The sequence below is a fragment of the Mesocricetus auratus genome, unplaced genomic scaffold, assembly GCF_017639785.1.
Source record: "Mesocricetus auratus isolate SY011 unplaced genomic scaffold, BCM_Maur_2.0 Super-Scaffold_100009, whole genome shotgun sequence".
NCBI lineage: Eukaryota > Metazoa > Chordata > Mammalia > Rodentia > Cricetidae > Mesocricetus > Mesocricetus auratus.
In genome coordinates, this window is record NW_024429193.1 from 12,761,794 (window position 1) to 12,777,943 (window position 16,150).

The 16,150-nt window shown below is 48.2% G+C and overlaps 1 protein-coding gene across 7 annotated transcripts in view; it reads right to left on the reverse strand.

The window, feature by feature from the left end:
• The window catches only part of Mcoln2 (mucolipin TRP cation channel 2), a 42,355-nt gene extending 26,220 nt beyond the window's left edge, over positions 1-16,135 (reverse strand). For 6 of the 7 annotated variants that reach the window (XR_005879277.1, XM_021233947.2, XM_005081904.4 and 3 more), the window contains exons 1-2: positions 16,006-16,135; positions 1,761-1,920 (exon numbers count right to left, since the gene is read on the reverse strand). Coding sequence is in view for 6 of the 7 variants with exons in the window: in XM_021233947.2 (XP_021089606.2) it covers positions 1,761-1,920; positions 16,006-16,082 (237 nt within the window). In the remaining variant the exon portion in view is untranslated. Of the gene's footprint in view, positions 1-1,760; positions 1,921-15,533; positions 15,672-16,005 lie in introns of those variants that run through there. The other variant, XM_040751638.1, reaches the window with a different exon arrangement.
• Positions 16,136-16,150: the final 15 nt, after the last annotated feature.

The window sequence follows — 16,150 nt, forward strand, 5'->3', positions numbered from 1 at the left end:
AGAGAGACAGGAACTGCCGCGTGCTTCTGTCTCATCAAGCAGCGAAGAACGGATGACTCACAGAAAAGACAGTTGACACAGTACCAGGACTTTGGTCCTGGGTGTTTTCTATCCTTTAGGATGTCTGCTCCCTTACAAACCACTTACTGGTGGGCATAGTGACCGCTCCTGGAAAACCAACATTGAGGAGGATTGCCATGAGCTCAAGGCCAGCCAGGTTATATAATGAGACCCTTTCTCAACAGCCCCTGCCCCAAACCATCTTTTTATTGACATCCAGTTAAATACTCACAGGGTTCTCTTTACCAAGAGCAATAGTTTTCCTCTTAGACTCCATAACAGCTAGCACCAAAGGTCTATAAGGAACCAGGAAGCTGCCCATGATATGCCCGTGCACACACTGTAACACAGGCATGATTCCCCCTTCACATGCATACATGCCTGCAGTGAATGCTGTCACCCCAACCCTGTCACACACAGCACACTTTCATTCAAAGCCACACACACACACACACACACACTCACACAGAGGCAGCTGTGGTAGAGGCAATCCCAGCAAGCTCATCTCACACGCCTCTCCCACGTCCCTAAGCTGTCTTACAAATCTGGAATGTTTCCTCCGAGTGCTCTCCCCATTAAATCATCATGGAACCTTGACCTGTTCCTCATGTGTGAAACCAGGAGAGTGGATGGAGTGGCCCTGACAGTTCTGTAATATCCTGTTACTCAGAATGCTACATAAACACACAACAGTGTACAAATCAAACGGCTCAGATGCTGAGGTTAATGAAATTCCACATAAGGACTTCCTAGTGGTTTACAGTCTTAATTTTTGTATTTTGCCTGGCTGGGTTTTTAGTATGTCTTCCTGTGTGCGCATGTTCGTATGCATGTTAACACGCGTGTATGTGCATTTATGTGTGTGTGGAGACCTGGAGGTTAACATTGGGGGTCTTTCTCGATCATTCTCCACCTTCTATTAGAGTCTTTCACTTGAACCCAGAGCTTGCAGTTCAGTTAGTCTAGCTAGCCAGCTTGATCTGAGAAACCCTTGTCTCTACTCCCCACAGCAGAGAGGTTACAGACACGCTTCTATGCTGGCCTTTACATGAGCATTTGGAATGTGAGCCCTGGTCAATGGAGTTAACATGAGCATTTGGAATCCGTGCCCTGGTCAATGGAGTTAACATGGGGATTTGGAATGCGAGCCCTGGTCAATGGAGTTACACATGGGCATTTGGAATGCGAGCCCTGGTCAATGGAGTTAACATGGGCATTTGGAATCTGAGCCCTGGTCAATGGAGTTAACATGGGCATTTGGAATGCGAGCCCTGGTCAATGGAGTTAACATGGGCATTTGGAATCCCAGCCCTGGTCAATGGAGTTAACATGGGCACTTTACCCACTGAGCTAATATGTTGTCCTTTCTTTCATTTGAACCCACCGAATCCAATTAGTGTTGAATATGGGAATGCGCTTAGTTTATTTGTACAGACTGAATAATTAAAAGCAATTAGTCACCATGTTATCACCTGTGGTGATAATATTATTTATGGTGTAATAAAGCTTGCCTAGGGGTTCAGAAAGCAAGGCCAGCCACAAACCAGCTCATCTGAACTGAACTTCACCCTGCCCCCTGCCCTCTGGCGGTGACTTAATTTTAGCCTCCTGAACTTGAGTGTCAGTTTTGCAGATAAGCGAGCAGGACACTTGGAAACACCTTGATCTCAGGGGAAGGAAGGAGTAGTTGTGTGAGTTACCTGCGTGGTTACCATGGCTATCTTCAGGATCTGCAAGCCCAGCTTCCACGGGATCTGGTGCCTGGCTCGGTATTTCTCACAGGGGTTCATGAAGTAGAACTTGAGGTCTTCCCTGAGTCGCTCTTCCTTCACCTCAGAATCAGGAGAGGCCATGGCACTCCTGCCACAGAAGAGAGTTTTTAAGTACCCCGCAGCAGCCTGCCCACACACTTTCGCCTGGTTCCACAGATGCAGAGCTCTCAGAGCAGTGAACCTCCTGCCTCTGGAAACCCAGAAGAGGGCTCCACTCCTCGGTCACCTGCCTTTGTATCCGACCACCTGTCTCACTCGAAACGCCTACTATCAGAGTCAAAAGCTTTGCCTGTCATTTCCTGCGTCTTAACATACAGTACCTCCTGTTCCTAAGGAGTGAGGAGGGAGTGTGTGCATGGAAGGGTGAGGTAGAGTGTGGGAAAGTGTGAGAGTTTCTCTTTGTGTGAGCTGTTACAATAAAAACCAGGTGGGAATCTATCGTGACACCTTGGGTTTGAAATGGTTGACGCTTGATATAGATCAACAGCATTAAATTGCTAAGGAATTAGAGAATCTTTATTCTATAAATTTGAGAAGGATTATGTCCCCCACTTATGGATAAATATCAGTGATTACAAGATCCCAGAAAAGATTGGGGGCCTGGGGGTGGGGTGGATATGGGAGTAACACATTATACACATGCATGAAATTGCCAAAGAACAAACATTTAATTCCAAAACGTAACAGCTTGAGAAAGCTAGAATAGCAGCTCTCTGTTTACATCCAGGTATATTTTTGTGAACTTGGTTCATCGACTCCAAACTCATGGCTAGGCATGTGATTCACCAAGGCCAGAGACAACCAGTGACATGAGGTTACAAAATTGTAACCATAACTGAGGGGCCACATGTCTTTTAGTTGAGTCTCCAAACTGAGGAGTGCAAAATATGCTGAGGGTATAGAAATTATTGATGCTAAAGCATGAACGTTACTAACAGTTAATATAGCATAGAACATGTATAGCACAATATTACCTATATAGCATAGTAGAACAATGTGTAAAGTAACGTGTAATCAGTATGATTATAATAGGACTATTGCGATAAACTACTGTTGGAGCAGAGTCAACAAGATCAGAGATCATAAACTAAAAGAATGGGCTGTGGCTGTAAGTTTGGCAATCCAAGGTGAGAGCTTCTGGAGGCTGGAGCTCACCCAGGAAGTTAGAGGAGACGGTCTCCAAGTTTAATAATGATGCCAGAGTGCAGAAGGACTTTCTTTTTGTTCACAGGCCCCGAGTAATGCCATGGAGACATATTATTAGTTACGAAAGCCCGGGCCTTAGCTTACGCTTGTCCCCAGCCAGCTCACATTAACCTATGCTCTGCCACTTGCCTTCTTAACTTTCCTCTGTTTTGCGTGTCCAACTTGCTCCGTGTCTTGCTGGCATCCCCCGCACATGCCTACATTCATCCAAGCTCCTCTCTTCCCCTTAAGCCCCGCCTATTCTCTCCTGATTAGCTATGACCATTCAGCTCTTTATTAAACCAATCACAGCGACGCATCTTCACACAGTGTAAACAAATATCCCCCAACACCAGAGTTCCGGGCTCCAACTGTCTCTGAAGCTGTCTATCTCAAGACCTTGAGATCAAACTTGAGTCCAGGGAGCTTGTGTCGGCTTGAGTAGGGAATGTCTTCATGAGTTAGTGCTGCCGGGCCAGGATTGCTCAAGTTACAGATTTCTTGGGGGAACTTACTGGGGATCCTCTTATAGAGGCTACTTAACAATGTCTTGCAGGTCTATGATCTGTGCTATCTACCTGGAATAACAACTTTAGAAGAAGCTGAAAGGCATGACCAGGCAGGGCGACACATCACAGCGTCTGTGGGAGAGCAGGGGAGAGCTTAATGGAGCCCATGCTGTCCATCTGCCTCACCTCTCCGTGGGACTGAACTCAGGCCGCCATCTTCCACAGCAACCGCCTTTACATACTGCGCCAGCCCTGGCTCTGGCTTGCTCTTTCTAAATTGATTTTCTTTTCCCTTTCTTTTTAAAATTTCGTTCCTAAGATTGGTACATTAGGCTAGCTAGAACCATCCTGCCAGAAATAAAAAAGGAGGTAAGAAATGGAGGAAGAAGAAAGGAACGAAGGAAGGAAGGAAGGCATAGGAAGATGGAGGGAAAAGAAAATGAAGGGAGAAAGAAGACAGAGTGTCTTAGCTATGGTTTCTGTTGCTGTGAGGAAAAACCACAACCACAGAGCAAGAGTGTTCATCTGGCTTACAGTTTCACATTGCTGTTCACCACTGAAGGAAGTCGGGCCAGGAATCCAAACAGGGCAGGAACCTAGAGGCAGGAGCTGATGCAGAGGCCATGGAGGGGAGCTGCTTACTGGCTTGCATTTCCTGGCTTCCTCAGACTGCTTTCTTATAGAACCCAGGACCACCAGCCCAGGGACGGCCCCACCCACAGGGCATGGCCCTCCCCCATTGGTCACTAATTGAGAAAGTACCCTGCAGCTGAATCTCATGGAGGCATTTCCTCAACTGATGTTCCTTTCCCTCTGATGACTCTAGCTGTGTCACAAAGCCAGCCAGTACACAGAGAGAGGAGGAAACGGTTCCTACCGGAAGGTCCATGCTACATGCTACAGAAAGGTGGCTGGGGAAGAGCCTGCAAAGACTGGAGGGTCTAACAGTAGAGAGCTCCTGGGGTAATCTCACCACCTGTCTACAGCTGTCACCAACCGCCACTCATGCACTCTGGGACTTTGTAGGTGCGTGGTTTCCTGAAAGGGGACCAAGAAACCAGAGCTGAGACCAGATCCCACCGTGAGCTGACAGTGGGCCCCCCTCTCATGCAGATGTGTACCCCAAAGCACTTCCCTCTCAGGAAGTAGGCTGAGAAACTGCTGCTAAAGCTACCCTGCAGACCAGACTGACTCCATATCCTATTTCCAAAGAAAGAGGAAATGAAAAAGCAACCCCATAGACATGCTAGCCATAAACCAGACCAACAGGACTCAAAGCTAGGTGGCTGGGGTACTTCAAAGTGTTGGGTTGCTTGAGTCTGGGGGTTCCAGCTGGAGCTGCTCTCCGTGTCCTGGGATAGGCAGTGGATGAGCTTCCAGGGACTTGGAACAATCTAACACGTAACTTGTAAGCTATGGCCAGCACCTAATTAAACAGAAGCAGACCAATGGCAACCAAGTAACAATATAGTTTCGAATGCAGCAGAAAGGGAGCATGCATCACTGCGTGCATTAGACTGAATGCCTTAGAAAAGAGACTAGCTGGGGCTGGAGAAATGGCTCAGTGGTTAACAGTACTGACTGCTCTTCCAGAGGACCCAGGTTCAATTCCCAGCAGCCATACTACAGTGGCTAATGACTGTCTGTCTACAGCCCTCGGGGATCCAATGCCCTCTCCTAGCCTCGTAAGTACTGCACACACATGGTCCACAGAGCTATATGCAGGTAAAACACCCATACACATTAAGGGGCTGCAGAGATGGCTCAGAGGTTAAGAGCACTAGCTGCTCTCCCAGAGGTCCTGAGTTCAATTTCCAGAAACCATATGGTGGCTCACAACCATCTATAATGAGATCTGGTGCCCTCTTCTGGTGTGCAGGAATACATGTAGACAGAACACTCTACACATAATAAATAAATAAACCTTTAAAATGTTTAAAAATAAAGTTAAAAGAAAGCCAAAGCATCCTTGAATGTCATACAGCATGGGTGAAATACCTAAAAGATAAACTTTAATAAACAAAATACCTTTTTTAAAAAATGATAGACCAGCTACTACACAAGTCTCATTTCAAAGATGAAGCTGGAATGGTGGCTCATGTCTATAATTTCAGCGCTCCACAAGCTGGTACAAGAGGATTTTAAGGACTTGTAGTGTGAGGAGCCGCCCTCACTATCGCTATCGCCATTAGAAGATGGCGCTGACATCTGCTGTCAGTTGGAGTTTACCGTTTAAGCTGTGCCTCACCCGTCATCTGGGGTGATGAGCAAACCACCAATCCCGGCTCTACACGTCTCACTCGGAGCTCCTAGGCTTATATAAGGGGCTGGGTTTCTTAGCTTGGGGTCTCCCTCTCAGAAGCTGATCATCTATCTCTCAAGATGTATTAAAGCTTTACTGCAGAAGGATCCGAGTGTCCTGCGTCGTTCTTGCTGGCGAGACGGTAGCGCGGGACATTGTAGGCCAGCCTGCCTTACATAATGAGTTCCAGGCCAGCCAGTGAGTTCGGTCTATGTATGTGTTTTTCTTGAGCATGCTATAGGCAGCTCCTTAGTCAGCTAACTGACTGAACAGTCACTTACTGTGTGGGGTGGGTTCTTGGGACAGGACATGGGAGTGAGTCAGTTTCTTGACAGTCACATGCTCAAGCCCCAGCAGGAGAGACTTGGGAACACATCCTTACTAAGCGGGTGAGCGAGGGTTGCACCACAGTGTACACATGATTCCAGACACCACGTTCTGACTATGAGACAAAGGGTTCCAATGCAAGGAGAACCCTCTCATAGTCATAACACACTTGACTGGGGAGGTGAGGGACCCAGTACTGTCTTCCCTGTGCCTGAGATCAGCTCCTCATAGAAGAGCTTTAGAGCCTCTCAAAGACGTGTGTGAACCCTTGAGGGTGTACAAGTGATAACTTTCGAGTTAACCATTGTCACTTTAGCCTAAGGGATCCAATCTGACATTTCATGATATGCTTGTCTTTGAATAAATGTGAAAAGGTGTATACTGGACCACCAGAACCCTGACGTATGGAGAAACACGCATACACACGAACGCATGCCTCAGCCTTAGGCTAACCCAGAACAAGATAGCAAAAGCAACAGCCAAGATAGTAAGAGGTAGAAAAGCATGAAAGTGAAAGTCATGTGACTTACATGAGCCACTGTGTCATTCCAGGCTGGTTTCTTAACTCACTAGGTGTCACAATGTTTCTAATAGTAGGATAGTTAAACATGTTTAACTCTCCTAAAAAGCATGTCCCCTCCCCCGCAGCCACTCAATCTGTGAAACACAGGAGTCATTGGGGTGAGACCAGTTGACAGAACGACAGAAATACAGCAAAAAAAAAATTAGTTGACATAATGAACATTCAAGATGAATTTGACATAGATTTTTAAACACCTAAATTTTAGAGAAAAGTAAATGCTATTTGGGTTCAAAAATTCTAGTATGTCAAAGGAAAAGTTTAGATGTGTAAGTTATTGGGACTTTCCTGAAAGTTCTTTCTTGCTCCCCTCTTCCCGGGTTGTAGTTTTGTCCGGCTGCCTAGTGGGTGAAGGTATTATAAAGCCACAGGCATTGCTATAGCAACAACACAGGGGTGTAAAACAAAGAGAGAAATAAAAGAGAAATCATCCATTCGTTTGACAGACGCATTCCCAGCACTCTCTGGTGGGGAATACCAGCTTGGAGATGGGATGGGCACAGGGGCTTGAAGACAGCACTCACTACTTGGCGAGCACGAACCAGGTCAGGGGGCAGGAGAAACGCTGCAGCCCCCACCAGCGACCAGGGTGATCAGCAACAGATCCAGAAAACGGGCAAAAGCTCCAAGCGAGCGGAGGTGAGAGAGACTCTAGCACTGCTCAGGGAGCAGACACCTGAGCAGATCTAATGCCAGCCCATTAGCTGCAGCAAACCGAGCAGGACCATCGCAGCATTTATACACTACTAGTTTACCTAAGTCAAAGGAAACGCATGGCCCGCTCCGCGGGTACACATGCATGTGCATGTCTGTGTGTGTGCGTACGTATACGTGCACTCGTGGAAGCCAGAGGTTGACATCAGCTGTCTCCCTCACTATGATGAAGATGAAAGCGCCTCTCACCGAAGCTGGGGCTCACAGATTAGACCAGACTAGCTGGCCGGAGGGCCCTGCGGGTCTTCCTACGTGTTCCTCCCCAACCCTGGGATTATAGGCAGGAGCCACAGAAGCTTTCGTAGATTCTAAGGATTGAGCGCAGGTCCTCAGGTTCGAGCAGCAAGCCCTCTACTGACCGAACTATTGTCCTAGCCCCCTGATCTTTTATAATCCTATTACATAACAGCGTCGAAGACCAAATCACTAAAGGCAGGGAAAACACTGTATCCATAAGTGTTAAAATAAAAATACGGAACAGAATAAAAACTCAGTCAGATGGAAGATGAAGCCCGTGCCTGGTCAGGTGGCGGGAAGAAAAGGGAAGCAGGCCCCTGCTGGGTTGGCTCCTAAGAAAGCCTAACCCTTCCCTAAGCGACAGGGCCATGTGATGGTTGGGCCTCGGTTTACCATATGATTAAGGGCAATTCTAGCTTTATCAAACCAAGTATGTGGAAGCCCGGCATTTTGAAAGACAGCTATCAACAGTGCTTAACCGTATTGGGATCATAGCCCCAAATCTCGCCGTGGAACAAGACAAAGGTTGCTGACCTTCGCTTCTGACAAATACATACATCAGGTGTGATGGTGGCGTCCTGCTGGCAAAGATGTGGCCTCTCCAGGCTGCTACTGTGCTGAATTTCCATTGGGGTGACCCTTACTCTGCCTGACACAAGTGACAGCATGATTCTAATGACTGGCCCATTGCTGTCCCATCATGTGACCACGGAGGAGAGGTAGGTACCCTCAACTTGACACTGGCCCCAATACGAAACTCTGGTTTTTACTGAGACCTCTGTCGGTTTTTCCTGGGCACCTGAGTTGATACTTCTTAAGGGCTAATGGCCCACAGAATGACCAGGGACGGAGAACATGTGTTAAATTCTGGTGTGACTTCAAAGGAAAATGTATGGCATCTTGGCAAAACACCTAACGCATAAACTCAGGAGACGTCTATGCTCTCGTGCGACCAGAATAAGAAGAAAAGAAACCACGGGCTGGGGAGAGGAACCCCTGGGCATTGTGTGAGGAATTCATTGAGGTGAGGAGACCCACCCGGAATGTGGGTGCCGCTGTTGCCTGGGTTGAGGTCCCCGACTGAATAAAAGGAGGTGAGCTGAGCACAGAGCTCATCTCTCTGCCTCCTGACTCTGGATGCATATGACCGCATACTCCCGCGGCCAGCCGCGACGTCCCCCACCATGATGGACTGTAACCGACAAGGGGCGGAAGCAACCCTCCCTTTCCTAGAGTCGCTTTTAAGTCGGGTGTTTTGTCACAGAAGGGAACATGACCCGCACAACTGGTTCCCGTTTCCCTTGCTCCATAATACTTTTCAGAGCAAACAGCCTGCAGATCCCCCAACACTTCTGGGGTTGGTGGCTAAGCAGCGTCCATCACGGCTAACTGGCATCGTTCTGGCCCAGCCCTTCTCTCAACTCTGGAACATCTCGTTTCTTTGGCTTCCTTCCCACCTCACTGGCCCCCTCATTGTCCTTCACTGGCTTCTCCCGGCTTCTGTCTGACTTCACATGCCAGGGCACGGCCCTGTGGCTCTTCTGTTATCTGGCTTGTATTCTAGAAGAGCGTATCCAACTTTCTGGAAACTCCGCCCACACGTCTAGAACTCCCAAACCTATCCTTTACCTGCCTCCTCGGTGCAGCCACCTGTGACATCCTTCCAGACGCTTCTACGGTTCCTTGCCGGCTTTACGGTAGAGCCGAATGGGCCCTAGCTCCTAGACGTTTGGGTCCAGCTGGCGTGAGGTATGAAGTGGGCATCGGGATCCCCAGGCGGTGCATGCCCTGTCACGTCTTCCAGCATCCTGGGTGCTCTCAGCTCTGCAGCCCCTGTCTGCGCTAAGCATCTTCTCCCCGTCCTGATCACAGGCCTAGCTTCCCACGCCATAGCTGGAGGGGGATGCTCAAGACTGACTTAGCTACCTTTAAACTGATTTCAGCTCATTTCCTAAGTCAAACATCACTTCCCAGCAGAAAACACCTCCGGGACTTCCTGCTCCTCTCAGAGTAAGCCCTGAGCCTCCTACCACCTCCTGGCATTCCTTAGGAGACTCCAGCCCACTCCTTCCACACTCCGCTTCCTCACTGAGCCCATGGGGTCACTCCTGGCTCTGGAACATTCCCCCCACTTGGGGGTTTGCACTTGGTATTTTCCCAGATCTTTGCATATCTGAGTCCTTCCTGCCCTTGGAGTTTCTCAGCTAGATGTCACCTTTTTACAGAGGCCCTGTGGGGGTTTTCCTGCAGGACTGGACAACAGAGCTTGGACCTTTAAACATGGCAAGCAAGTGCTCATAGGCTGTACTCCCAACCTTCTTTTTATTTTTTATTTTGACATAGGTTCTCACTAAGTTGTCCACACTAGCCTTAAACTCACTGTTTCCCAAGCTCGTCTTGAACTAGGGATCCTCCTGCCTCAGCCTCCCAAATAGCTGGGATTACAGCCCACCCACAGAGGCCCAGCTACTCATGTCCCCATTACTACATGTGACCTTTCTATTCCGTATTGTAACCTTTATTTTCCTCTGATTTGATATCACAACTGGTTTTCCTGTGAGCGCTTCCTTAAGCCTTGCTCCACTGCATCTGGCAGCATGCAGCAGACTACTTAGCACACAGTAGGTATAAACTACCTAACACACAGTAGGTATACAATGAATATCACTTGGAAGAAATGAAATGAATCAATGAACGAGGCAACTACTCTGGCTACATAAACTTTTCCTCAGTCGGTGCCCTTTAAAATCAAATCATAGCAACAGTAATATTAATTACATAACAATAGAAAACGGAAAATGTTAGAAAGAACACCTGAATGAAATAATGAAGTCATGTTTAGCCAAGATGATTAGAAGGTTCAGGTGGTTTAGGTGCCCAATTTGCTGACAGAAATGCTACTTTATTTTATTCACTAATTCTGTTTTTGTTTTGTTTAATAGAATCAACTTGGTAAATTACTATGACTCCTTTGGTCAAAGAATCCTCCCAGAAACAGAAAAAGAAAAAGAAAAGAAATGTTTGCATTAAAAAATAAAATCAGTGGATAAATCAGACATAAAATTTAGAAAAATAATTCAGTGTGTCTTTCTATAAGTACAGCAATGCTCAGAAGGCGTGGAAGTAACCAGCACAGCAACATGGCCTACAAGTTTAACACGTCAAAGAGTCAAGAGAGAGTGGGATGGAGAGGCAGCTACTGCTCCCTGAGCAAGTGGGGGGACCAGTGTTCAGACCCCAGAAGCACGCAAAAGCCAGGCGGATGTGAGCTCCATCTGCAATCCCAGGACCCTGGGAGCAAAAGTAGGGTTCCCTGGACAAGCTGGGTGACAGGATAAGCTGGCTAAGTGGACTGCTCCAGTTTTAATAAGAGGCTCTGTCTCAGTAAACAAAAAGCACAGCATGACAGAGGAAGAGACACCCATGTGCATTCACATACAAGCAAACGCACACCAACAGGAACACACACGCACACACCAGCAGAGTCAAAAGGCAGACTTGGAAGAGGTCTGCAATACGGTGAAGCAGCCCGAAGCGTACTGCTGACAGTGACTAATAGGTACGGGTTACTAACAGCCCAAACTATTAATGAGAAAAAGACGGCCTGGTATGGGCAAAGGTCTGGGAAGCAGGTGGGTGTTTACTACCTGAAGTCCCATAGCAATCAGGTTGGTGCAAATCTCCTGTATCAAACACAGGGGGAGCTCTACCGGAGAGATGTAAGTACTAAAAGGCACTGTGTTCATTATCTGTGTTTGTACGATCGAGGGACCAACGTTTCATGTATTTCTGCAAATTTTGTAATCATCTATTAAGATGATTATAAACATATTCACTGCAACCAGGCTTGAGACTGTGTATGAACCGGTAAATGCCTGTTACATTTTTTAATTATAAAATAAATATAGTATAATCCCATTATTTTTGAAAATGTTAGTGTTTGTGTCTGTATTTCAACATTTCAAAACATCTAAAGTTAGCAAACAAACAAACAAAAAAACCAAAGCATTGCCTACCCTCAAGACTCTAGGAAGTGTCTCCTAGGTGATCTGAATTTCCCTCATGCTTTCCATATGTTCTTCAGTGTTGGTGACTAACGTGACAATTATTTCGTTACTATCACAAGTTAAAGTAACTTAGTTAAGGTTAAAGTTAGGTGTCTAATGTGTATCAGGGGACGAGGTATCCTCTTGCCCTTGCTTCATGAGTTGTGAGTGGGAGGACTCAGTGGAGGGAGGCTAAGTCTGAAAAGGTAAATATGGGTCCCACAATGGTGGCCATGTGGGCCCCAGGACAAGTGTCATATGGCCAGCCTGGCCATGAGGACTTTGTCCACTCCTGACAACTCCCATCTGACTTCCTCACTCCATTTCCTGTTACAAACTAATTTCCTCGTGAATTCCTAGTCTTCTAAGAGAAGTTAACTGTTGCCCAAGTCAAGGAGGTTATTAAAGAAAAAAAAAGTAGGCTCTGGTTCCCTTCTCGGTGGTTTCTGGAAAGATAAAGCACGAGGTCACTGGGATCCCAGGAAGAGCCCTGACAGAAGCCGAAGGGGCTTTCCATTGCCCACCAGTCCTCTCAACAGAAGACGATCATGCAGTTTTCAGGATTTCCCAGAAGACAGCTGTGCCGCTGAGTTCCTGTGAAACCACCTCTGCCCTCCTCTTCATTGCCTCAGACTACCGGGAATGCAGAAGTACAGCCGCATGTGTTCAAAGTGCTTCTCAACAAGCCACACTCCTTCTGAAACCATAATGAAGAATTGGCTCCCTAGGGCCCACAGAAAGAGGGAATGCACGCTCTGTGGTGGAGGACCACGCTGCAACGATGGCATGTCCTAGCTAACCTTTGCTTTCCTAAAGTTTTCAACAACTATCTGATCCATGTCCTGCTTACCAAGCCTGTGAGTCTCTCGGTGGGTCACATCTCTTGGAAAAGTGGCATGGGTAACAGGATTTCCTTTTTAAAGTCCATCATTTAAACCATGAGTCTTCAAGAATTGGGACATGGAGGACAATATTCCAGAATCTTTGGCCTCACGAGTTACTTATTACTACCCAGCAGATTTTTAGCTGAAATCATGAAGACGTATTTCGAAGAAAGAAAAAAAAAGATAACTTTTGAAAGAGAACAGCCGACATCAGCCATCTGAGAGGGGAGGAAGTTGGACACCTGTGCCTGCAGAGTCTTCCCTCTTGAGGGAGAAAGAGCCGGGGACCAGGGAGCCCGGGACCAGAGAACTCAGGACCAGCGAGCTTCAGAGCAGGCTCAAACAGAATAGGGATTTCTTCTGCAGATGGGTCAGAAAAGACTTCAGAGGGGAAGTCCAGGTGTCTGCAGAAGCAAGTGATCAGATGGGCACAGTCCACGCTGAACAGAATGCTCTATTCTGCTTTTTTAAAGTGTCCAGGGCTGGAGCAGAGGCACCAAGGGTAAAAGTGCTTGTTGCTACTCCAGAGGACGCGAGTATGGATCCTGGCTGTCACCTGTAACTCCAACTCCAGCTCCAAGAGATAAGCAGCCCCCTCATGCCCCCATGGGCACTTACACAACACACACACACACACACACACACACACACAGCATGTACACAGGCACATGTACACACAAACAAAAATAAGTATTAAAAAAATTACTTCTGGGAATGAAGTTACTTTTCTCCATATGAGACACACAGATGCTCTAAAGAGTCATTCCACTCCTCTGAAGTGATACTGAGAACCTAAACTCAAAGGCCCAACGGAACATGGCTCACTTTTGGTTTTAGCGCCAAGTTGGCTTTCTCTGGCAACTGTTTTTACTCACAAATCTTAGCCACAAGAAGCCACCTGGTTGTCAGCGTTTGTTTTTTCCACCACATTTAAAAAGCAGTCTTAATTTAGGCTCCATGTCACTGATGGGGGAGCCACTGGCCAGAGAGATTAGCTTCTCTTTGTGTGGCCCTGATTTTCAGTTCTGTGTTCCCCAGCTCTCCACTCAAAAGGTGTTCCAAGTCTTCTCCCTTTGTTGGCAGACTTCAGGGCTATGACTTTTTCATACACACACACACACACACACACACACACACACACACACACCTCAACCTCCTTTACAGAGAAGAACGTGAAAGCCTCAGTACCGGAGGCTACATGAGAGGTGCCCATTTAATAAACAGATCCCGGCTGTAGGACCTGGCTGTAGGACCTGGCTTAAGGAAGGCTGAGTGAGAACGGTGTGCTGTGGGTAGGGAGTCAGTTCGGGTGAACAAGTGCTCAACACATCTTGGGATGTAAAGAGGAAGATGAGCGAAAATCTTAGCAGCATCCAGACTCTACAAGGAAAACCTGTCAAACTGCCCCAGAGGTGTACTGTTGGCGTAGAATGTCTTGGGTACCGTGAGCAGCAGCACTTGGCAGTGCAGGGGCTCACAGCCCACTTCCAGAGAGAGCTGTAGCCCTGGTCCCTGTACACAAGATCGCGGGACTTGCATCCTGATATCCACGGGCCATGTCCCCGCCTCTCCCATCACCTTCCTTCTGTCCTCAGTTTACAGCAGCGCTGTCTTACTGCCCCACTCATACTGGACAGCCCGGCACCCGCCTGTGGTGTATTTCACACCCACAAGTCTTCAAACTCGGCTTCCACGAACATCAAGTCTGTATCCTTTAACCATGCATGCAGCTTGCGAAGACACAGGATATGTCAAAAACCAGTTAAGCCCTGAATGTAATGTGCCAGGAAAAAACGTCAAATAAAAATAAAACTAAAGGTTATGCATCGCACCCAACATGAACACTGGGAACCCATAAATCCGAAAGCATTTGTTCCTTAGTTTTTAGGACAGTGCCTTTAGGGATAAGACAGGAGAAGTTGCTCAACTTCTACCCATGTGGGCCGATTACAAATAAAGTCCACTACTTTCAGAGAGGTAGTCTGTGATTGTAAAACGTCAGTCACTTTGATGTGACATTCACAACCCATTACAGCTGTCAATGTGTGTATATCCATGTACGTGTACACGTGTGCACGCGTGTTGTGCACATGGGGACAACCTTGTGAGTCATTCTCAGGAACAACGCGGATCTCTTTTGAGACAGGGTATTCCACTGGTCTGGAGCCCAGAAACTGGGGTAGACTGGCTGGCCAGTGATCTTTGGGGGCCCTCCTGTCTCCTGTCTCTCCTGCAGTAGGTTTACAGGCGCTAAGTATTTTTACCTAGTTGTTACTGCTCCAACCCCGTCCTTGAACTCGCAGGGAACCGCCTTTCTAGCCCCACCAATGTAGTTCTTAAAATTCTAAATTGGACTTTCAAAGTTCTGGGAAATCTGTGCTACCCTTGCAGAAGATTCTCCACCCCGGAAAGCATCATAGACTAAGTAAATTCCCTTCTGACTCACTTTTCCTAGCTGGCCTTGAGAGCACCCTGCTGGGCTGCAAGGAGCTGCTCCTGGCTGCCTTAGAAAACTTTAACAGCCCACCACTATTTGTTTTAAGAGCAGCAAGCAGGAGCCAAAGGCCACTTTGTCCTCACCTCTCTGCTTGGCTCAACTGCGGGCCCGCAGAAGTTTAAGCACATAGGAGGGGCCCCTTGGCAGGCAGAGCCATCTGGCTTGGCTGAACGCTTTTTCATAGAGCTGGGGAAACCAGGGTTGACCACACCGAAACCCTCCCACCTAAGAAAAGGCCTGTTTGTTCCGGAAGGTAAATCCGGTCTTATTTAACTAAGTGCATGCAGTTAGCGTGGGCCTGCCCAAGATAGCAAGAAGGCTCCTGTGGAGCCAATCTGGATCTTTCAGAGTCCTGTCTCCAGAAAAAGCCTCAGCCGGACTTTAACCTGAAAACATCTTATCTCTCTCCGGGTCCCTTACCTGGGAAAACCGTCAGATTGTAGGGCCAGCCTTCTTTCCGCCTTTGGAACTTTCCAGGGCTCCAGGGTCTAGAAGGAGCTGGAAAGGGGATTCACTGCTCGCCCATTTCCTGCCCTGTGTACAGCAGCCCCCAAATGGAAGCCTGGGGGCATCCAAGGCCTTTTACCCTTCCAGCCAGCGCTCTGATTTCAGCCCCAGGCCCCGCGGGGGCGGCAGTGAGAGCGTGGCCCTGTTCTCCCGCCACGCCCCCGCGTCTCTGCGTCCCCAACCGCAGCCGCAGCCTTCCTAGGCGACCCCGGGCGCTGCTCCGCCGGCGTGGCCAAGGACTTGATCTACGTGGCCACTAGCCGGAGGCAGGAGCCAGGTGTGGGAGCAGGGACAGCACAGCACAGCGCGGCTGGGGCAGTCCCGGAAGGAGATGACGCTGGAATCAAGGAGGCCACAGGACGTGGCGTCCCAGAAGAGTACGCACCTGAGACCGGGGTCCCTGGCCGGGTCCGGGGCGCGGTTCCACGCAGGCAGGTCCAGCGCCTCGTCGCCTCCGGGCATGGCGCGATCGCCACCGACGTGCGGGACTCCCGCACTGCCCGGTTCCGCCTGACCTCCACCTGGCTCCG